At 43.9% G+C, this 23,944-nt stretch overlaps 1 protein-coding gene across 2 annotated transcripts in view; it reads right to left on the bottom strand.

The window, feature by feature from the left end:
• Positions 1 to 23,944, bottom strand: part of sdccag8 (SHH signaling and ciliogenesis regulator sdccag8) — a 45,969-nt gene that overhangs the window by 6,473 nt on the left and 15,552 nt on the right. For both annotated transcript variants that reach the window (XM_034551410.1, XM_034551411.1), the window contains exons 14-16: positions 14,539 to 14,666; positions 11,156 to 11,264; positions 9,547 to 9,678 (exon numbers count right to left, since the gene is read on the bottom strand). In XM_034551410.1, the coding sequence (XP_034407301.1) occupies positions 9,547 to 9,678; positions 11,156 to 11,264; positions 14,539 to 14,666 (369 nt within the window). The remainder of the gene's footprint in view (positions 1 to 9,546; positions 9,679 to 11,155; positions 11,265 to 14,538; positions 14,667 to 23,944) is intronic.

The following is a 23,944-nucleotide window of genomic DNA, read 5'->3' as shown; positions in this document are numbered from 1 at the left end:
TATACAACAAACACACACTCGCTAATCCACCCCGTGTCTCACCTTGTGAAGTGGAAAGTGGAAAGGGGGAAGTGTGTATGAATGTGTGTGTGTATAAATGTGTGTGTGTGTGTGTGTGTGTGTGTGTGTGTGTGTATGAATGTGTATGAGTGTGAGTGTGTGTGTGTGTGTGTGTGTGTGTGTGTGTGTGTGTGTGTGTGTGAGAGAGATTAGGGCAGCGCTCCTTCCAGCAGCTAAATCCAATAACTGGCCTCTATTGACTGGCACACTCATTAATTAGGGCTTAATACGACTTAATGCTCGGGCACTGCCCTACACTAACATGCGCGCGTGCACACACACACACACACACACACGCGCTACAGGCTGGCTCGCCTCTGCCCGCTGCCTGGAATTGGAGATGAAGGAAGGAAGCTTGGATAGATTCGTGGATTGACTGATGGCCGAGAAAGATAAGTGGATGTTGAGGTGAAGAGGATCCGCGGGCGGTGAGGAAGCGAGGACTAACTGTTTGTGGTGGCGGGTGGAGGTGCGGGACGGAGTGGACGGAGACACAAAGAGGCTGGAGGGCTCCAGCTCCAGCCGTCACCTCCCCGCCGCCTGCTGCTGGCCCGGCTGACGGGCCGACGGGAGGGATGTGGTGGGGCTTAGAGGAGGAGAGCCTCCCCACTGACCTGGTGAAAGGACACCACCTGCTGGATCCCACGCTTTACTGACACACACACACACACACACACACACACACACACACACACACATTCTTAACTGCAACACCTACACTGAAATAAGTCCTTAATTACACCTGAAACAGCTTCCAGAGTAGTCGTGGTAGTAAGCGTGTATTTTGCTCTCCAGCAGACATAATAAAAGCACGTTTTTGCTGAGAGGCAGTTTGCAGTAATTTCCCCAGACAGCCCGATAATCAAACTCTGCTCACAATCTGCACCTCGAACCGCCGCGCTCTCTATTGACTGCTGCTACTAAGGAGATTAATTACAACACAGACACAGTTACCTCTCTGTGGTATACATCAGTCGTAGCCCACAGCTAGTGTCTAAACTCTGTGGTGTGTGTGTGTGTTTGTATATTTATTTACAGGTGGGAGCATATGTCCTAAAGGCACAGTCTAAAGGGAAAGTGCTAACGTCATGTTAGAGAAACAGAGAGACGTTAATAGAAAAAGAAGATCTGGAGGCAGTGTGCAGGTCTGTCGTTCAACAGCCTCACATGAATGTGGGCATTTTTTATTGCTAAACAAATCAGCTCGTGGGGCGTGTCACTTGAAGAAAAATATTTATTGGACAGTGAATACATTAACAAAACGACTTGTAATCAAGCCACGGAGTAAACTAAAGTCTCACTGCATATTCTGTATTTCTCCAACAAAAAATTAACCACTCGGCATGGATTTTTAAGAAAATCTGAGTTTTCAAGATGCAAAAAGGGTACTCTCCTGCATTTGAACACACTCACACACACGTGAAAAATTAGAAAAATTAATTTAGAATTCGATTCTAACCCTAAAAGATAATGATGAATCTCAACCTTGACACACACTAACATTTGACAAACTGAACTTGTGTGCATGTCAGTGTGTGTGTGTGTGTGTGTGTGTGTGTGTGTGTGTGTGTGTGTGTGTGTGTGGCAGGCAGGGGGCCTAGAGGGTGAAGAATTCAGGCAGACGGCCTTGGCTTGCCTGGTTACAACAACACTGCCAGGGGCATGAAGGCTGCAGCTGCCATACACACACACACACACACGCATGCACAGACACACACGTGCTCACAAAACCATATTTCGCCCAATCCCAGGCCCACCACCACCCTCACACCCCAGCGCTCTAGCTAAATCTTGGCTAGCACACAACTGCACTCAAGAATGTGTGTGTGTGTGTGTGTGTGTGTGTGTGTGCCTGAAGGCCGCGCCCCGCCCCCCTCCACCAACCTGTCATGCCAGTTGTTGCTCTTGCTAACACGCACATTTGACATGGGAACACGATTGGTGACACTGTGTGTTTTGATCAGGACGACGCATGTTCCCTCACTGTTGATTTACTGGTGCATTTTTTTCATTTGGTGTTCGCTGTCAATTCAAACTGTTTGACCTTTACTCTGTGACTATGTTCCTAATTTAACATGTCAGCATAATGTTGGAAAAGGACCGTAAGCCATATTTCAATAACTCTTGGCTCGCAGCTCAAAGAGTCATCCTAACAGAGACAACACACTCAAGATCAGCATTTAAACATCTAAATTTACAGAGATACAGATATTTCATATATACTAAATAAGTGTCTTGTGTTGCACTCCAAAGACAGCTGAAGTTTGTAATTATTTATACATTCAATTCTAGTTTCTAAAAATCCATTTTATTTTGAGTAATTATTTTAAGTGTTTTCACTAAGATTTTATGCTAGAATAGTTAAAAAAAATCAATAAATAATCAAAAAGCGGAGTCCTCTTTAAAAAATTCCTCTGTCAATAACACTAATTGCTTTAACTGTAGAAATCCATTAAAACAAAACAAAATCAATATTTGAGCAGATTACGCTCTCTTAACTTTTAACGTGGATTTGGCTGCTGTGTAAAAACAGGCAGCAGGAATCTATATAAATGATTACATTCATACATAAATAGACTGCTTAGACAAATGTGGGGTTAATGAAGTGATGCAGCCTGTTTGAGAATTTCCTTTTCATTCATATAATTTTTTCTCCAGCAGAGCTGCACACGGTGGTAGGAAGGAAAGAAAAGGTTTTAGATGATATGATGCATGTCTGCAACAGTCCTTTCATGTTTGAACAACATTGACCTTTTCCAGAACTCAGCCATCTTGTATTGCAATATCAAATTGTAGTTATTACCCATTGGGCCGCTCACCACGAAGCTCCCCGAATACATTCAAAATGTTGTGCCCATTCAGTAACTGGAAGTCTCTCAGGTCGGCTGAAAGAAAGGAGCACCGAGCAACGGCTGGTTTGCCCCTTCAATTTTAAATAAAAATCAACCCCCATCTATTCCTCTACTTCCCTTAAATGATATGTTGTTTTTAGTAATTTATGTTTTATCTATTATATTTCGTTGCTCTTGTGTTTGTTACCATCCGGCCTGCTTGATATTTGGTGCTAAATGTAAGTTTCTAAGTATTGTTTTTGAAACATGTCATACTGATTGACGTGAGTAAAGGTATTTTTTTTATGAAGGAAGTTGAGTTTTGTATGAAATCATTCGTGAGCCAAATAATTTTTTGCAAAAGTGGATTTTCTAATGTTTTCTCCTGTTTGCTACACATTTTCTGTTCTTCACATTACTACTGTAATTTCCAATGTGCACTGCTGCGTTTGACATTTTGTACAAAAAAATTTGAATGCAATTGAAAGTTGACATGCAGCAATTTGAAACCCTTTTCTGTTTGGTAATTGATCCCAATAAACATCATGTCTGCGTGTGCTGTGTGGGAATGTTGTGGTAAGTGCACATTGAATTTAAAAGTCTGTTTTCAATGGTAAAAGTTATATTGTCACTTTGAAAATCAGATCAGATATGATGCCAGTTGAATGTAAAGCACTACGGTATAATAATAATAATAATAATAATAATAATAATAATAATAATAGTATTAATACAGAATTCATTTAAAATAATCAACAATAATTAAACCCCGGTGTGGGCCCTTAAATCTGTAATTTCATAGTTGTTTCACACCAAAATATTATATAATAATACAAAAATGCTAACAATCTAAAACTCCTGTTTTATTATTAATGTTATATAATTTCCTCTTGGTCACAATTATAACTGGCTGGCTTTGTGCTATCAAGTTACAAGTACACTTTATGCAGTAAAAAAAAAAAGTCTCATTAAAAAGTGAGCGTAAACAAACACATTTCAATTAAAAGGCTATGAAAGTGGTATCTGAAAGGATCAAAGTTGACCTTTGAGCCAATGAGACGCCGAGTGTTTGTTAGTTTACATATTTGTTCTGTTTAATCGGAGAGTTTATGAACATCAGTACGCAGAGCGTTGACCAGAATTCACACACGATCAAAAATAAATCCTCCTCGGAAACGACTTCTACGAAAACAGATTTGGAAAGAGTTTAAGAGGGATGTGAGAAATGTTATTTGTGTACTTTAAAACGCGGTAGATGAGCACTGCTGTCATTCCGTCACTGCATGAGCAGAGGTTCCCGAGCTGCTGCGGCGCCATCATCGACTCAATGTCAAAGTGTTTGCTGCCGCGAGGCCCGCCGACACCTTTAAAGCCGCGTCTACGAGTGTTTGCTTTCCAGGCATTAAAGCGTTTCTGCTGTTGTTACTTTGAACATTTTTCTAAAGAAGGGGCAGGTGTTTCTGCACTAGTTCTCTAGTTGTAGTTTTATGAAGTAGTGTTAGCGAGTGTCATTGACTGGGGCTGGAGATGTGACGCTTTGCACAGTTAATGCTCCAGCTTGCAAGCCTCTGGCTACAGCCCGACATCTGAGCTGCAAATCTGCGCGTCTGTGTGCGTCTGTGTGTGTGTGTGTGTGTGTGCGTGCGTGTGGTAGAGCTGTAAAGCCACCGTTTGACAATGCTCTTTCAGCAGGCCGCCCTGCGGTCGCTCCCGGCTGCAGAAGCCAGCTGGGCAATGCAGAGACAGCGAGGATGAGAAGGGAAGGAGAGGAAGATGAAGGGAAAGGGAGGACGACTGATCAGCGCCACCCAGAGACAGTGGACTGAACTGTTCCTCTCCGTCTTAATACGGGAGAGATTTCGCCACATTTACAGTCATTCATTGGTTCAAACCTGAAGGCTACTTAAGCATCCTTAAATATTACATTGAGTCAATTATAGCAAATATTTTATTTTATTTAATAGAAACTACATTTTACCTATAAATTCCTTACAATTTATCTGTAAGTTTAACATAATTTTTTTGGTCAGAATGTTAAAACAATATTATATATATATATATATATATATATATATATATAGATAGAAGAAGAAGAAAACAGCAACAACAACCATTTTATCAGGACTTTTCTGCAACACTTCCACCATAAGAAAAACTATTGTGAAACATTTAAATGTCTGATTTAGAAATAAAACTAAACGGTTTCGTCTGTGATCATTGTAAATATATTAGTGAAATGTAAAGAGGTCACGGCAGCAATGTTAATATTTACATGAATGTGAAGCGTATGAGTGTGTGGACGCTGCACCTCACACTGGGGCTTCTTCGTCTTTATTCTTGCTTTCTCCACATCTCGTTCTTTTTAGCCTTCCTCTACTTCACACAAAGTTAGAACTCATCATACACATATATTCCTACAAACACACACACACATATCAAAGCTGTCTTGTTTCTTCTGCCCAGACTATGCCAACTTAATTTGCAAATGAAAAGTTTTTTACAAGGAGCGTCCTTTTGCTTCTGGGGCATGGCAGTACACTGTGTGTTTGGGGGTAGGGGTGAGGAGAGGGTTGACAGAGGGTGTGGGTGTGTGTGTGTGTGTGTGTGTGTGTGTGTGTGTGTGTGTGGCAGGAGCCCAGATGAAGCAGCCCTCGCCCGGGGCTCGCTGTCCGCCCGCGGTAGCAGCAAGCCTGTTCCTTCTTCCCCGGCCCGCCGCGACCATTTGTTCCATTAACCAATCTCCTGGAGCCTCTGGTGCAAACACACACACACACACACACACACACACACATATCTACCGGCACACATACTTCAACAACTGCTTGCACAGCTCATACCACACATGGCCCTCCATCCTTTACTCCATCCCTCCCACCCTCCTCTGCTCTGCTCCAGACGCATGCACCATCTTTCTTCATGGAGGCCATATGGCCCAGTGAAGCCTGTGGATCTACAGGCACATCTGCGTATATGTTGCTGCTCTCCTTAAAGGGAGCGGTGTGCTCACATAAACACAGTAGATGCACACGCACACCCAGGGCTGACAAACGCACTCTGCTGTCACAGTGTGTGGTTAAGGAAACGTTGGTGCTATGTCGGTCTGTTGAGTGTGTGTGTGTGTTTGTGTGTGTGTGAGTCTGTGTATGTGACCTCAGTGTGTACATGCATAGTGATAATTGGTGAAACAGCCTGCGAACAGCTGTGGGGTGAGAAAAGGTTGCGTGGTGTTTGGTACAGGAAGAAGAGGGGAGGAGGAGTAAAGTTGGAGAATAAGAGAAGAGCAAGGAGGAAAGGAAAGTGAAAAGAGATAGAAGAGGATGAGGTGAGCAGAGAAACTTTAAAAACTACTAGAGCAGGAAACATTTTATGAGCCATAATAACTTTCACAAGCAGGTGTGCTATTAAGATCTCTATGCAGCTTCTAATAAATTGTAAAATAATATGCATCCTTCCCCTGCATTTGTTTTTCTTTTTACATCTAATATTTGGTTAAAGAATATAGATAAGTTATATTGGATTATTTTCTCAGAAATGGCTCGATAATTTAGTAAATTGACACCGATCAAAGCAAGAATCTGGAGAATAAAGATGCAGATGATGGAGAAGAGTTCCAATAAACACTGCGCCGCAAACATTTCCAGTTAGACTCACTCGTGTAAAATATGCATGTAACTTAATAAACATAAATGTAATATGTTATTTCTTGAATCAAACAGATTATTAAAAAAAACACATATATAAGCTTTAAATTAATAATTTACAGCGACTGGCTTTGCATCTTCCGTAACTCCATCTCTCAACTCTCCGTTCTATCCCTTCGCACAAATAAGCATAACAGAGATAGTGAAATAAATAATTAAATGGTGCAGCAAAACATTGTGTGCTAAAAACCCCTGTGTCGTTTGGCAATCAGCTCGTGCCCATGTAAAAATAAATCAAGCTGATTTTCCAAATGTTTTGTGCGTGGTGCACTGTTGCCGCTCTTCACAGCACAGATTGCAGGCCGATGGAGAGGCTGAGGGGAGGGGCGGGGCGCTCGATATCGAATCCACTTGCACCAGCTTGTTAACACGTACACCTTAACGCCCGAGCGGCACGGCGGGGCGCCCGCCGAATGCTCGGGGCCTGCAGGGTCCATCGAACGTATACCCAAAGTATGGATGCAGACAAAACATTAAGAAGAACGAGAACAGTACCATGTGTAGAGCGACTGGCGTAGATGCTTCACCACGAATATGCAACACAACAAACATGCATACAAAGATAACGCACGCACACAATATAGAGAATAGGTTCAGTCCTGCCTCTCCGGCTGAATTCTGACATCACAAACTGCAACACATCACTGCAATAAAGCCCTGCCAACTACTGTGGATCTTTTTTTAAATTTTTTTATATTTGTTTTAATAAAAAAAATCAATGTGATAAGAATATACTTTTGGCAGGTTTTCAAGTTTGGCACTCGGAGTATGATCAGTACCACAAATACAATCAGATGCTGAAAAACCGAGTACCAGCTGCGGGGTGGATCATCGTAAACGTGAGTCATACCTCGCTCGCCTCCCTGTCTCTCCCTCATCTCTGTACGGTAACCCCTTACAATAAATACCCTAAAACATAATATATAAATTCTGTATTTACTACTCAAAACGAATGCATGCATTCCCAAACATACCAAAACAATTATCTCCAGAAAATGACATTTAAAAAAAAAAAAAGTGGTCAAGCAGCTCAACAGTCACTGCAAAAGTGACCTCATGTAGAACTGAACTCGAGAGATTTTTAAATATCAGGAGGATTAATCAACCGAGTAAGTGTCAAAGCAGAAAATAAAACCCACTAAATGCCAAGAGTGATTATCGTGGTTCAGTTGGGAGAAGGGAGAAGTTAGGTGCCAACTTCCCAGCCAATCCACTTTTGGCAGTCGGATTCCTACTCTGCTAAACCTCCTGAGAACATGCACTAGCAACCCATACACACACACACACACGTAAAAAATACCACCATAACATATGCGCGGAAACATACAGAATATTCATACTTCACACTTCTTGACAACTTAGATTGTTTTCCTCTTTATGAAACACACAAAAAGAGTCACACACAAGCAGGAGACAGCTGTGACTTGGTAAACTTAGTTTTTTTTTGGCAGCGTCTGACTGTCGACAGGTTAACACCGGTGGGTGGTAGACAATATGTAGTGTCAGTGATGGAGCAGGAGAAAAGGGTGTGTGTATGCATGTAAGAGGAAGGTGGAGTTGGGTGGGTTACTGAGGTAGGGATCCTGCACAGTGGGGCAACAACACCCACACACCCTCGCCCACATTGTCAGAGCCAGGCTGCATGCCAGGCGCCCTGTGGAGACACACACCAACTGGGCTCCACACTTGGGGAGGAAGAGACCCCCGCATCATACACACACTTTCACACACACGTACAGATACTGTGGCATAAGCCAAAGATAGAGCCACTTTTAGCTGCTGCAGCTTTTAGAAGCCAAGTCTCCAAAACAATTGCCGACATTCTACATAGAGCGATGTATTTACTTTATGGCTTTTGAACTCAGTTTCACGATAATACCTGTAAAATGTATACACTACATATCGCCCCCCCAAAAAAACGGCCACAATGGAATGTGAAAAATGTGATTCCAATAGTCGAAAATAGTGCAAAAAGCACATCGCAACTTCAGTGAAAGAGTGAATTAGGGAGTGTGGTCAGACAGCTAAATTATCAAGTGTGTCCACTTCACAAAAAAAATAATGAAAAAGCCAAAATCAGCTGCGCTCGTTAATTGAGCTACAAAGACATAATGAGACGTGCCTCACTTTCAGTTCAGCTCAATTCAGAAAGTATCTCGAGTTAGTCAAAGCCCCCAAACCAGTCAAAGTGCATCATGAATTAGCTGCTTGTTGACTTCGTAACCCATTTCATATTTGTGACATTAAGCTCCTCAAAGTTTCTGCGTTTCACGTGCACGTTACCCTTATTGGGGCGCTACTGTCCTCTGTTGACAACCACAAGTGCTTCATGGAGTCTATAATTAGTTTATTGTTTCCAGTGCATTATACTGCATGAGAAAAAAAAATGTTTTTTTGATCAGAGAACAGTTTGAAGTGCCACCTGATTAAGTGGAAAATGTGGACCCTGCACAGACAGCAGGATACTAAACTGCTGATGACAACAAAACAACACTGTCGACAAAAAATAGAACAATTCACCTAAGAATTAAACTTCAGATGTGCACAAGATGGTCTGATTACGGATAGCACTTGATTTTTCCTTTGTAAAGGCTTGCTGCCAGATTCGGATAGAAATGACAACTAAAAAACACTTGGGAACATTTATCGCTAACAAGGCTGCTGTTATTTAAATAAATAAATAAATATTCGTAAGAAACATGTGCCACTTTTTCAGTGAAATGCTTAGAGTACTTCTTCGGGGAGAAAAACAAAACAATTTAAAAAAACATTACTGAAAAACGTCTTGCCTGATGAACTAACAAATCAAAAGTAGTCCAAATCTAATGCTTATTTGATTGAAATCAACACAATAATGACCTAATAAAGTAAATAAATCCAAATACCCTTGAAACATTTAGGATGCGAGATGTATCTACAGGACGTGTAGTTGTGCGCGTTGTGTACTTGCGTACCTGTTTTTCATGCGCTGGTGCATGCGGCCATGCTGGACACACTGATCCTCCGTGTCGGAGCAACGAGCTCTCAGACCCTTCACCGTCTCCAACAGGTGTTGCTTCTCCAGGGCCAGCTGCTCCAGTGCTCCTCTGCACACACACACACACACACACACGCACACACGTACACATTATTTGAAGCAACACTTTCTAGATCAGACTTCGCAAAGATATGAAATAAAGACAATAAATGTAATATATAAAACACATTTAAACTCAGCAAAGGGAAGTAAACTTGTGAGTCTTGAGTCCTCAGTCTTTACAGATCTTAAGTCCAAAAGATCTGGAGACTGAAGGTCTTTCATAACTTGTTACCATACAACATTTTTGTATAGAAATTCTCTCCTAATCATGCACATGCAAGTTTATTAGGTACACGTCGCAAAAACTAATGCGATCTTAGTCCTGCAAAATATCTGATCTTTATGAAAGGTTATCATTTTTGTTTTAAAGAGGTGTTGCTCAACTGTATGATCATTTTCTGTTGCTGTTGAATTGTGTTGCATTATACTGACAATTGTTTCTATTTTTTTGTGCATTATTAGACTGCATTAGTTTGAGCTAGGTGGACCTAATAAACTGGAACCTGAGTGTATAATTAAGGAAATGCAATTCTGAGAGTAAAAAGATGAATCCTTGCTTTAAATAGATAACTGCCGTCATACACTGGCGTCTGCTGGCTGCACAACGTTACACCAGCCAGTCAAAAGGAGTCGGACTCATAGTCAGACAAACAACTGAAAACAATTTGTCAAGAGTTTTCTCCTTTCGTCTTGCTGCAACTGTCTCAGTCTGACCTCGCTTAGCCTGACTGGGGCAGTCCAGCAGGACTTTAACCGCTACACTGGGCTTGGACTCCAGGAGCTCAAACAGCCCGAGGCTCAAAAACACACCAACACCACACTGCTGCTAAACTACATAACACACACATACAGCAGATGTAGGCTCTGCGCCTTCCTGCCAGTGTGTCAGCATGTATGCTAGTTCCTTCCATAAAAAACTACTTCAAGGTGGCAGCTATTACTGTGTACATGCATACGTGTACTTAGTATTGATGTCCACCTATAAAAAAAACACACACAGGGTACACGAGTGTGTGTATTGTATCCAATGCGTCCTGTGGCTGGTGAGGCCAGAGCGGTCTGGCAGGGCCAGATTGAGGGCTGTCATGTGACTAATGTGCAGCACAACTCCAACAGCTGACAGGACACTGGGCCCAGGGTCACTCTCACACGCATACACACACACACACACACACACATACACACACAATCAAGTACAGAAACACACACAGAAACAGACACACACACCGGCGGCCCAGATGGAGAGCTGTGCAGGCCTGCTGTGACTACTGTAGCATCAGGTTAACAAGAAAACAGGTCAGGCTGGAAAGCAGTATGTCGTATGTTGACATGCTTTGTCCAAACAGCCCGGATAGATGAGGCTCCATGAAATGATGACATGGACGTCCAACAGACAAGAGGAACAAACTACGGAGTGAATAATTACCTGGAAACAAGAGGCTACGTTTATCTACACAAGTATAATGAAAAGAGGAAATACTGACCCGCTACTTTCTGTCAGTTCTTCCAATTTGACTCCCAGCGCGCAGCACTCCTCCTTCAGCCTCCGGATCAGGGAATTCTGGGAACTCAGAAGACCCTCCGACTCTCCAACTGCAAATCGATTGTGGGAAAAGTTGCCGGTTACTGTGAGGTTTTGCAGAAACTAACGGGGGTGCGAGCAACGCATCACTTCAGTGAGACACCTCATTTTCAGCACACACCCTGAAGTTCAGTTATCTCCTACCTCCAGTGTACGGTACATCTCTTCTACTAAACATCCTGAAAATGACTGCTGCGCCGAACAAAAATCACAACCTCGTAAAAGGCGTGGATGTGACAAATTGTGTTTATATGACAGTGAGCTGTGTAATGTGATTGTCTCACAGTTACAGGACAGTAGAGGTTCTTTGTCACAATGTTAAAAACTCTGGCTAGTGATCCTTTGTGTTGAAATATTGAATTATTTCAAATTCACAGTTCAATAAAAGTTGCTCAGCAAGCTCAAATGTCAGGTTAAACCTTCTTCTTGGATTTTAGTGTAGCACAGAATGTGTGTCTGAAAAAAAAAAATCAATAGATGCCTAAATCAAATTTAAAATTTGTTTGGATTACCTCACTGACCCTTTCATGTTGGTCAAGCTTTCATTTAATCATTGTTACAATGTAGGAGTGGCATCATGGCAATTAATACATAAAGTACATTTCCAGAGCAGGCCAACCAAACGACCTCGCATACCAGAGGAAAACATCTAAAATACGGACAGAGCCGAGCCATCCAATCTATTCAAATACCGCCGCAAAAGCGAGATACTTGTCTCTTTGAGCGTATTCCCAAAAATGTTTTTGTCGACATTCACATTAAAATCAAGTACAGAGAGTATCGGATGGAAGCATAAAGTGTGTGAGAAGGGTAAAATGAGATGGAGACAGAGAGGGAGATTGTTGTTTGAACGCACTTTCTTTCTCCTTTCCACCCTTCCTGCCATGTCCTCATCCGCTCATGGGGGCCTCTTTCTGAACAATCCAACACTGGGCTTTCATCATTCCTTTGAAATGATCCACGTTCCGCTCTCCAACATATGTCTGCTCTTTTAAAATAACAATGGCTGCCGTTTTGGATTGAGGCAATGATCCACCTGCTCCGGCATTCTGTTACAGTCAACCGAAACCAAAAAAACATTGAGGACTTTGAAAAGTAGCTCACACTTGTGAAGTTTTTCTTTTTGCATACATTAGATATTGGGAAGGAAAGAAAGATATAGTTTAAAAAAAACAATTTTTAAATGAAAGGTGAGAAAGATCCATGATGGAAGATGTGATATGATACATAATATTTACCTGCAGGCTGACTCTGGACTTTTGTTACTTGTTATTATGACTGAGAGAGGTGTAAAGGCCAATGCCCACTGATGTTTCACATAATATTATTGACTTTGTACTGGCTTCTCATTGCATCTTTAAAGTGAATTACCACCAAACCTTTCATTCCACTCGATACAGCGTCTGTCCCCAGATCACTGCCACAGAAAAGGCACGGAGGGCATGAATTGGATGCTGCAGAGCATGAAACTAAACTACACAAACTCACAGACGTGCGCACACACGTACACTCAACAAAGTTTGGTCAGTGCTGGAAAAGTTGCATGAAGAATGCTAATTAGCTGAACAGGCTTTGAATGCGTCTGGCCATGCGTAGGCCAAAAAGAACCCTGGGACACAGAAACACAGCAGAACTGGCACTGGAAACAAACAGAGAAAAAAAATGAGGGAGGGAGGGATGGAGAGAAGAAGCATGGCAGGCAGGGAGGGAGGGATGGAGAGAAACAAATATCTGATATCATCTAGAGGCTGCTCTGTACGCATTTACTCAAAAAAGAAACATGAAAAAAAAAAAATTAAAAAAATCGGAAAAAAGGTGGGAAGGAGCGGAGAAGAAGGGAGATGGGGGACGGATGGAAGGAAGGACAAACGAAAGGACAGAGAGGCGGGATTTGGAGAGCAAGAAAGCTAATTATCTAGCTCGTCTGTTGGGTTGCACAGGGAGAGGAAGTGATGCGAGCTACTAAAGGATGTCCACCCCGCCATCCCCTCCCCATCCACAGTTTCCTGCTGTGCTCTGATGTCAGCTCTCTTTAGACAACATGTGTGCTGCCGACATGCGCCAGAAACAAACCCTTTGTTTACCCCCCCCGCCTTCTCCCTCCATCCATCCTTCCCTCCCTCTGTACCGTCCATCTTTGTTCTGCGTACCAGCAGGCTCCCTGGTTGTTGAAGGGAACCACAGGTAAACAAACAGAAAGGAGAAGGGAGGGAGGGAGAGGGAGCGTGGTTGAGGGTGGGTGGTGGCTTTGAGGAAGGGGGGGGATCCAGATGGTGCAACAGATGTGCTAGCAGCAGCAGCTCTGCTGTGCAGACAGACAGGGACCTCTGAGCCGGGTCTCTCTGCTCTGCTCCCATCACGTTCCCTCTGTTCTCCCCCGCTATTCTCTCTTCTCCTCTTATGGCTTCTGTTCTGCTCTTTTGAGGTCACTTCAGCTCTAATGAGTTGTGTTCCTGTCCGTCTCCTCCCACTCTGGCCACGTTGTGTTGGTGAGGAGCAAGGTGGCACAGTAAAAAGAAGAAACTAACCCCTTCAACTTGAAGACGCAGGTTCAAGACCCGGTTCGGGCAAAGATCCACCCTGCTGAAGTGTCCTTGAGGAAAAGACTGAGACCCTCCCAGGTCCAGGGCTGTGATTCTGTAACTGACCCTGATTAACTCTCCTGTTTTGCTCCTCGCAGTTCTGAAAATGTGTCTCGGTGTGCTCCATCCTGTTTAGTTCTGCTTTGTTCTGCCTCCCCCATAGCACCCTCCCCTCTGTGTAAGACGACTAATATGCCCGTGTACCGCAGTGGCCCACGGTAAACCTTGTGAAATAGCCAACTTGAGGACTTGCTGCTGTGCAGCCACGTTAAGATGTTCTCAAGTGTGTGTGGCTCTCTAATAAGAACCATTAAATGCAGCCGCTCGGGGAGTCTGACCCCCAATGACCATCTGATTTGGCTCCATCACATCTGTCTATCTAGTGGAGGGCCAATGGATACAAGCACTGGAGAGAAAAGTTTACTTGCGAATACAATGCAAGATTAGTGCCTTGTGGTTGCTGTGGTTGAAATACAACAAACAGGTTCAATCTATAATGTCCTCGGCTCAACAAAAAAACATGAAGGGAAATGGAAAGATGTGTTTTTGAAGAGCTGATTTCCTCGAGGAAAGTTAACTCATCTTTTGGAACAGGTCAGATATATTTGATCAAGACCGAGAGGCGGGAAGGAGACAGTGGAAGTGGAAGCTCTGCTGAAGCCAAGCCCGGTGGAAGCACCCGGTGGAAGGGGGAAGCACTCGCCTCTCTGCTGGTGTTGAGCCTCCGTTTGCTGCAGCAGCAGAGCCAGCTCTCTCTCCCGTTCCCGCGCTGAAAGGGTCGCAGACGCCATTTCCTCCTCGTGAGCCCGTTCTGAACTCTCTCGGTCCTGCCTGGGGAAGAGGACCGGGGGGTTAAATTGTGACACTTCAAAATAGTTGTTGTTCAAACAGAGGCACTGAATGTTAGTCTGCTGATAGTTGAGCTTGTCAATACTGGAGGCTACAACTTTGGTCTTCAGTATATCATCTGACCTCGACCAAAACATAGGCTTGCTTCACTAAAATTGGTTACATGTTAATCAAGTTAAGCATTACGACACACAAAGCAGTTGTGTGTTTGGTGGTAGGGTTGCCCTTAAGTTACTTTAGGATCAGAGATTGTGCTCATTACATTAAAAAAAAACTGCATACTAGCTAAAAACATGTATTATTATTTTTTTATTTAGAATACATCAGTTAGGCTCAACAACCGATTGATCAGTGCATTTCTAATGAATTCCATCATACTTTACAAACGTTTCTGGTCAAAGAGAAAAAAAAGAAGTATTTTTATGTGTGTGTGCAGTGGATCAATAATGTCAACAACAAAAAAATGACTAAAAAGATAGACAGAGAGGTGAGAGAAAAAAACCGGAGGAGAGTAAACACTGAACAAACAAGAGAATGGAAGAAAGTACAGAAAAGACTCAGGGGGTAGAAGGATAACCGACGGCTTGAGGACCCCTGAGTGGCACTGCAGCTGTCTTCAACACACCAACACTCGCAGGAATACGACGGTCCATTCCAGACTCCTCTGGAAGAGTGTAAAAAGGAAAAGATCGGTCTGCCCTGAGACATCACTTTGATCAAGCTGCTTGACATCCTCTGAATTTCGAGAAACACCGAAAGATCTGAAACCGCATGTAACACAGCTACGTGACATCAGTTGATCAATCTCATAATCTTTATGGAGGACTGTACACGGTCTACATGAGAATAACTGTATGTCTTTGTGATGACGCATTTAGTAGAAAACGAATAGCTCTAATCTACACATCCGTTCGTCTCAATATCAAAATTGTACGGGTAAGATGCAAACTGAGGTGGCTTTTGAACAGCACTGCATTTTACTAATGTTTTGAATCAAACTTTCTAACTCCGCTAAGTCCAAAAAGACAGCAAAAGACAAAAGGAAAGAAAAGAAAAACTACAAAGACAGGAAAAAAACGAACAAATAAACAGAACTCTTCCTGTAGTCCAAAGGCGCTAATGAAGAGAGAATTCTCCAGTTTAAGTGAAAACTTTTCTCCCCTACAGCGCTTGGCCTGCATCTCTAAAGTGACCGCGTCTGTCTGTTCCTTCGTGTGTGTGTGTGTGTGTGTGTGTTCTCCTGCTGTCCTGCTGTCTGGGGTGTGAAAGCGGGTGGCGGGTGTGCAGGGGACACAAGGAGACTGTGTGTGTCTGTACTCGTATGAGTGTGTGTGTGAGAGTGAATGAACCCCCGCTGGGCTTGAACAGCAGCCTGAGCCACCAAAGCGCACACCAGGGCTCAGCGGGAGATGGCGGGCAGGCGTTGCCAGCCATTTGGTCCTGCAAAAGGTTCCAGGGGGCCGTGTGTATTTGCGTATGCCTGCGTGTGTGTGTGTGTGTGTGTGTGTGTGTTTCTGTGCGTTTGGGGTGGGGGTGGGGGGGTGGGGGGGGGGGGAGTCACACCAGACCTGTTTACCCACCAATTAGCATCAGACAGGCCGCCAGAAAGTTCCAGCAGTCAGCAATAGAGTGGTGGTGGTGAGGAAGAGGAGAGCGATGAAAAACAAGAAAGAAAGGCAAAAACACAGCGCTACACATTTGGCATCTGTTTGATTTTGCTGATCTACTGAACCAACATTTCATAAGTACAACTTAATAAAGTTGTACGCAACAGAGCAGAGCGGACTCAAGGCCTCCTTCCTGGGGACAAACACAATCAATGTAATATATAAATGCAACCGTGCGGAGGGTCACTGATTCGGTTCAGTTCAATAAGTAAGACCCGAGGGCCTGAAAGCCTCCTTGAGGATAAAATCAAAAGCTGGGGAAGTCGGGCTAAGTCATCAGGTTCTTTACCCTGCGCCATTTTGTATCCCCAATCAAATCCAACGCATTTACTTGCAAATTGCCATCACAAAATGGCTGCTGATGAGCACTGTCAAATTAAAGCCTAAAAAAGAGAAAGCAAAGGAGAGATGTCAGCGGAGAGCCAAGCCCTGGAGCAAGCGTTAAGGGCGACGGGTAGAGCAGAGGCTGGATATGTGGGGCTGGAGCTGGGTAATTCTCCCTGGACAATAATCTGCCTTCCAGCTAATTGGTGAATGGGCTCTGGGTTGCTGCCTGTGGCAGGAACTCTTGTTTGGGCCGAGGAGGCAATAGACTGAATGTTCAGTTAGCGGATAGCTGGGCCTGTTTGTATATGCCTGGCCAGATGCACTGTAGGACAGCTTGATAAGTATGGCGAGAGCGGCATGGGCCAGGGGCCTAAGGTAGGCTGGAATAGCTCTGGGGCTGTGGCCAGGTACAGTGGCTGCTGGGTAAGTGGGAGGTGGCAGAGGCGGCCGGTGGCTGGCTGGCTAGCTGGCTGGAGCAGCGAGGAAGACGATGGGGCCCAGTCTGCGCTGCCTGCCTAAGTGGGCACTATTCAAGCTGTTGCCCATTAGATGTGGGGTGCCAGGGCCTGACCAAGCACAGAGTTTGCAGCACCCCATGGTGCAGCCGGCATCCCACGCCAGAACCACCAAATGCCGCGATTTATCAGAGAACGAGCACAAATTGGAGTCAGACGGTGGACTTGGAGGAATTGGAGACATTCGCCAACGCCAGACACCACTGACCGCTGTTTGGACTAAAGTAAAATAGACTATACACCCCCCCAATGAACACAATGTCACCCAGACACACACACACACAGTGTGAAATCATACAGAATATGAACACACACACAATGAATATTAAAAGATCTGTAGACTATCTTTTGTTGTAAATTAAAATAACTTCAACATGATATTGTAAAAAAAAACAGACATGAAGACAAATGGAAAAGGGTGAAGAGAACAAACCCTCAAACAATGCATATTCATAATTATGCCCAGAGAGACATTCCAGTTTTGCAAAATAAAAAAAAGGTGTGCAATTAACATACAGGTGAACAGATTGTGAACTCAGCCAATAGCACAAATATGTTAACACACACGCGCGTTGTTCACAATTCACAACAAAGAATTGTCGAGGACGAGATGGGGAATCGAGAGGAAGACTAAATGAAGTAAAACTATTTCTGTCACAGAGGACATCCGCATAAATAGCTACACTCACCACGTTCCTGATCGGATATAGTATCAAAGATGTTAAATGAGTGTGGTTTTAACAGATGACGGATTTGTGTTTTACTCGCGTCACGTCTAAACTGCTCGTAAAAATATAAATTAAAACAGTATCAACAATAATAATAATTCAATAATCTCCCAATTACCTTTAAACATGCAAATAGTTTTGAAAAACAATTACATTTACATTCATTTCCATCACTTAAACTGAGGCACCTGCAGCTCAAATATACATCTGATGAGACTTGATTTCGATGTACTTAAATGCACCGACGCTGTTCCATAAAATTACAACCGTTAACTATTTGCTCAACTGCTCAAAATGGTGACACGCGTGATGATTCATTTATTTTGTGGAGAAATTCCAGCGGATCCACAGCTATTCATGATAGACTGCATCAATCAGACCGCATTAATATTTAACAGTTTGATGCGCAGAATTACAAAGATGATTTCTTCCAGTGTGTGAGTGGGCTTGTTTGTGTGTGTGACAGAGACGGTGAGACAGAGGCCTCGCGTAGGCCCGGCTCACCGACACTGCCAACAAAGGCTGAGTGCGCCGCGGAGAAAAATAAAGTGACATATTGAACATTTGCTGCGCTGCGTATCACTGACGCAGCGCACAATAAACATCTGAATTGTTCCGTGTGGCAGACCGCACACCGTGTCACACAATCTTCTCTCGCACGCACCTCAATGTGTTTTTAGCACATTTTTATTAAACCTCGGGTGATGCAAGTCAATCACTCTGCTCCCACATTATTTTTTCTGACGCTCCTCTCCTCGCCGCTCTACTTTATGAAACCAACGCATCACACACACTGAGGCAGCCTGATGCAGCCCCGCTGCTCCTTTACTCTGCCCAGCCCATCCATCCATCTATCCATCCATCCCTCCGTCCATCTCTCCGTCCACAGCGTTCTCATCTCCGATCATTTTTTCTGCTGTTTCCATCTCTCCCTCCTCCCTCCCCCTTTGCCTCCCACCCTTTTTTTCCTGTAACTAAACTGGCTGTGTCTCTCTCCATCTGCTGGTTCTTCCTTCAGCGGCCCTGCACCTGTTCACACCTCCTCTCCTGTTGGCCACCTCTTCTCTCTTCTCTACCCCCCCCCCCCGCCCCCCTTTATCTCAGTCTTTCTCTCTCCCTCTCTCTCTCTCTCTATCCCTCTCTCCCCCTCCCTCTCTCCCTCTGCCAGGCCCGTTCCTGGCTCAGTTAGCCTCTCTGTCATTCAATCCATCTGTCTGTAAGTCAACTTTGTTTACAGCGGGCGGCCGAAGCCTCTTTTCTTCTTCAAGGAGCGCTGAAGCCACCAAGGTCAGTGGTGAGCCAATCCAGCCCGAAAAAAAATAAATAACTGCAACTATTAAATTAACAAAAAAAAGGAGGAAAAAGTGTCTTTCCCTTCAGACACACGTGCATACATATGGACAATAACTCTTGAAACATGCACATCTGAAATCTTTCACTCTGCTGTGTCCGTGAATAAATACATGCACGTACAGACGGCTACAAATGCACCGACGCTCACAGATACTAAACATTTGCTGTTACAGCACTCATTCCCTCAGAGAAAAAAAAACACAATTCAAGTAATTAGCTGCCGATTGACCTCTGTCATCATCTATCTGCTCACAAAACAGGACGAGAGAAGTTTAAAAAATGTCTTAATTGGCACAGATGACTGATGGTCTTAACACAGGAAGGGCGGACCGGCGGCGCAGGCATCTGTGATTTTAAAAATAAACACACAGCATACGTACAATATGCTCCCATACTGACCCAATCCAGAAAACCCAGGACTCTACAGAAATAGTTGTGGGTAACATATGTGGCAGGGCTGAGGGTCGAATCAATTTCAGCTGCGAAGGTAAATGATCGGCTGGAATTAAATATTTAAATATTTAAATTCATTTGACATTTGATAAAGTATATAGGGCATGTGATATGAACATTACAGTGTATATGTGTGATGCAATAACTAAAATAATAACATAAAGTTACCATGTCCACATTTATAATTGATATGCACAAATGTTTTTGAAGCCGACGAAGAGACAGATGACAGAAAGTTTAAGAGGAGGAAAAAAATTATATAGAGCAGTGAGAGAAGAAGGTGTGCAAACGGAAAGTTTGTGCCACGCGGAGTTGTTCTCCCCGGTGTGAGCTCAATACACCCGTGTTGGAATTCACTTCACACCTGAGACCTGATGTCGTTCAAACGCTCCTCACCCCTTTGCACCAGGATAAGAGCTTCAGGGCAACTGGCAGGAAGTGACATGTGCTGTCTCTCTGTCTCTCTCTCTCTCTCTCTCTCTCTCTCTCTCATTACCCACCCAAGTAATCTTCAGTGAATTCCTCTATTATCTTGTTACTAACTCGCCTCTTTTCCTCACTTCTCCTCCTCCCCTCGCTCCAGGGCCATTAGATCAGATGCCTAGGGAGGGAGAGGCGGCCATTGAGCTGGGAAACAAAGAGGCTTTTTTTTAACTCAGTGGGGGGGGGGGGGGGGGGGGGGGGGAAGACTAGGGCTGGAGATGGAACTGTAGCGGGGCTTGTGCCCATCCGGTGTCCGCCTTTATATAAACACCATCGCCAGCCTCACTGCTTTTCTCCTCTGCTCCCCTTTGCCTCCTCTATGCCATCTACCCACTTCTCTCTCCATCCAAAACTTCCTATGTACTCTCCTAAACCCTCTTCTCCCCACAACTTCCATATGTCCTCTTCTCTTTCATTCTCGTCTACCTTTATCTATCTGCCCTTCTTCCCTTTTCCATCCTAATCGCCTTTGTCTTTGCTTATATCTCCGTACTAACAGACTGCACTAAACAGCGCTACTGTCAGGGTCGTGTCGATGTGTCTTTCAACCTGGTTCACATAGCGCTTTGTTCTGAACGAGGAGCACATTGATGTGCATCAATAAAGCTTTGCCGTTTTTTTTTTTTACATTTTCTCTGACTGCATGAACGTAAACAAAAGCTTTGATGTCAAAAACTTACGTGGATTGCCTTTTGTTTTTGGACTTCTTAAGGTAAACATTTAAATATAAACAAAACAAATTACTCTTCAATGCATTAATGGAGAATACATGTTTATGCCAGCCATACAACTGTTGATCTTGATCTTTCAAAAAAAAGGTTTTATGGGAGGTTTCAGATGTCATAGAATCTCAATTTAGCGTAGTTATGGAGCAGCTTTGATTGAGTTCAAATAAAGCATACATTTATGAACTGAAGGCAATGTCTCACGTCCAGTATAGGTGGAGGAGTTTGAGGGAGCATCCTGAAGTCTTATCCCATCATTCAACACCCTGCTCAACTCCCTCACTCTCTTCTCTTCCAGTATTCCTCCCTCTGTATCTTCCAGAATATCTCCACTCAGGTGCTACCTTGAACTCATCCTATCCTCCTCCCCACTATCTCCTGTCCTCGTCTTTGTGATCATCTCCCGATACAATCTGCAGACGGGAGGGAGGGGGGGGGGGGGGGGGGGGGGGGGGGAGGGCACTGCCCTACTACCTACAAGGTACTTCTTGGCACTGCTGTGCCCATAAAGGGCGACAGAAAGAACAGGTTGGATTGAAGGCAAGAGAAAAAGAAAATAAAGAACAAAAGAGCAGCTATATGAAAGATAAAAAAATGAAGAGGATGAAAAGATAAAAACATAGATCAATCTGGTGAAAGAGAGGGATAGAGGTAAAAGAGAAATAGGGGGGGGAGAGGAAGAGCAGCGAGAGGTTCTGTCATGTTGGATGAAAGCTGTGCCTACTGGGCAGTGGGCACCGTGTAAAGTCACTGATGGTGCCGCCCTCACAGCAGGAGTGTGTGAAGGCACAAGGTGGACCAGATGACTGACTGACAGACACACACACACACACACACACTGATGCTCTTAAAAAATGTTCCAGTAAGGCTGTCACGGTTTGAGTATTGGTACCAAACTGTCACGGTAAGGTGAACGCAGAATACACAGGAAGTAGATTGATGCACGTTCACAGGCGCAAGTTCTGCTCGGAAACCTTTAGCCGTACACGGTGAGCAACATAGGCTGAGGTGAGCAGCACAACACGTGTGAATCAGGCACACTGTGGCGAGAGCAAACGAAGAGAGAGTTGTGTATAGGACGACTATGGTGTGTCGGCGTTTCTCCACCGTTGTAGGGTATGTGAATGGAAACGCGGTAACGTACATTTGAAGACATCAGCCAGATGTGCCGATCACTGGGACGATACATTTTTGGGTGCTTTTAAATGTTGAAATATAGCCAAGGCTATAGCCTTATTGAAACTCTCCTCCTCTTGTGATTTGGGTATTTTCAATGTCACAGCATAAGAGATGCCTTTCGGTTGTACAGCCGAAAGGCATCTCTTATGACTCCGAACCATGACTCCTAAACCGGGTTATGAACTGAAACGTACCTTCTTTGTACCGTTACACCCCTTTTGTCGAGTGTATTTCAAGGTGTACATAGTTTGAAGTAGTGGCTTTACATATGTCCTCAATTAAAACATTTTAAAAAAAGATGAGCATAAGTGAGGTGAAGGGTGGATGGTGGATGGATGGCAGAGGGCTGGTGCTCTCCCTTTTGTTCTCTGTCCTCCAGCAGGAGTGTCTGTATGTAGGCCAGTGTCCCAGGGCACACTTGGCTGGGGTGACAACAGTTGTAGCCGACAGATTTGCCTCCATCTTGCCTGAGGTCTCCCAGTCAACGATCTGTCTATTCTATCCATTTCCAGCCCCGCAGGATGGACAGATTACTCCTCTTCTTAATAACTCTGGTACTTATTGTGTGCAATTCATCATGGCATCATTTATATTCTGCATGAAACAGAAGGGTTATGGATGAAAGAATAAAAGGAGCAGTGGAGAGATAGAAAACAACTTGTCTGGTAGCAGCCATCTACGTTTACCAGCTGGCCTGCATGTGGGGTAAAAGAGTGACCATTATCAGAAATGACACCAATACAGCCTAAAATGCTGATCGGGGAGTACACAAGTTTATGCACCGATATCATATTAGCATATTAATCAGCTAATTTACTCAACATAGGAACAAACATTGTCCTTACATCAGTACTGTGCAACTTACAGCAGAGATAAGAAAGAAGAGAGATCACTCGTTAGCTCCAGCTGATGATGGAAGCAGCAAATGCATGAGCCATCGAGCGTCTTTCTCATCTCTGTTGAGAGTTGCACTTGTGAAGCACCAACCAGGTGCTAGTGAAGAGTGTAATGTTAGCCAGGGCTAACAAAATGTCAGAAATTTGGCAATATTTGATATAGCAAAAAGGTGTTTATTAACTCACAGACATCAGATTGCTACTCAGTATCGGCCCGAAGTTCAGCCACCACATTGACAACGAGCTAAGATCTAGAGCTTTTAGCTGTCTTGTGCTAGATGCATTTGCTGTAACACTAGACACGCCAACATATGGTGAAAGTGATCGTGGAAGACAAGATGCATATGCAGAGGGATGGAAACAATGTGAGGGAACATTTGATTAAACCAAGGGTTGCAGCACAAACAGTCGGTGGCTTAATGTTGTTTTGTTTTTAGCAAGCATGCACACTATCAATGTCAACACGTGCGCAGCGCTGCCATGTTTTGAAGTGACAGTTAGAATAGAATAAATGTTTCTGCTCAAGGAGACATTTTTGTAATTGTATTGTAATTTCCACTTGTTAGTGCCCAGCTTGACAAAAGTACACATTCTGTTTTAATTACCGTCACATCAAGTAAATGAACACAGATGAACTTATATCTAAAGAGCAGAGCGCAGCAGAGTGAGACAGTGTGCCAGAGAGACAAAAAGGAGATGGAGAGTCAAAGAAACTGAAAGAAAGATAAAAGACTAAGTGGGTCTCAACAGATTGAGCGAGAGAGACAGTGAGAGTGCAGAAGAGAGAGAGGTGAGAAGGCAGGATGGCAGAGAGGGCACTCCAACAGCGAGGAGAGAAGAACGCGGCAAGGTCTCGTCACCGGGCCAACGGGCCCACCACTGTCAACATCATGGCACTCTGTGGTACGTACACACACACACACACACACACACA

Source organism: Cyclopterus lumpus, chromosome 15 (assembly GCF_009769545.1).
Source record: "Cyclopterus lumpus isolate fCycLum1 chromosome 15, fCycLum1.pri, whole genome shotgun sequence".
Lineage (NCBI taxonomy): Eukaryota > Metazoa > Chordata > Actinopteri > Perciformes > Cyclopteridae > Cyclopterus > Cyclopterus lumpus.
This window is presented reverse-complemented; position numbering and strand designations above follow the sequence as displayed.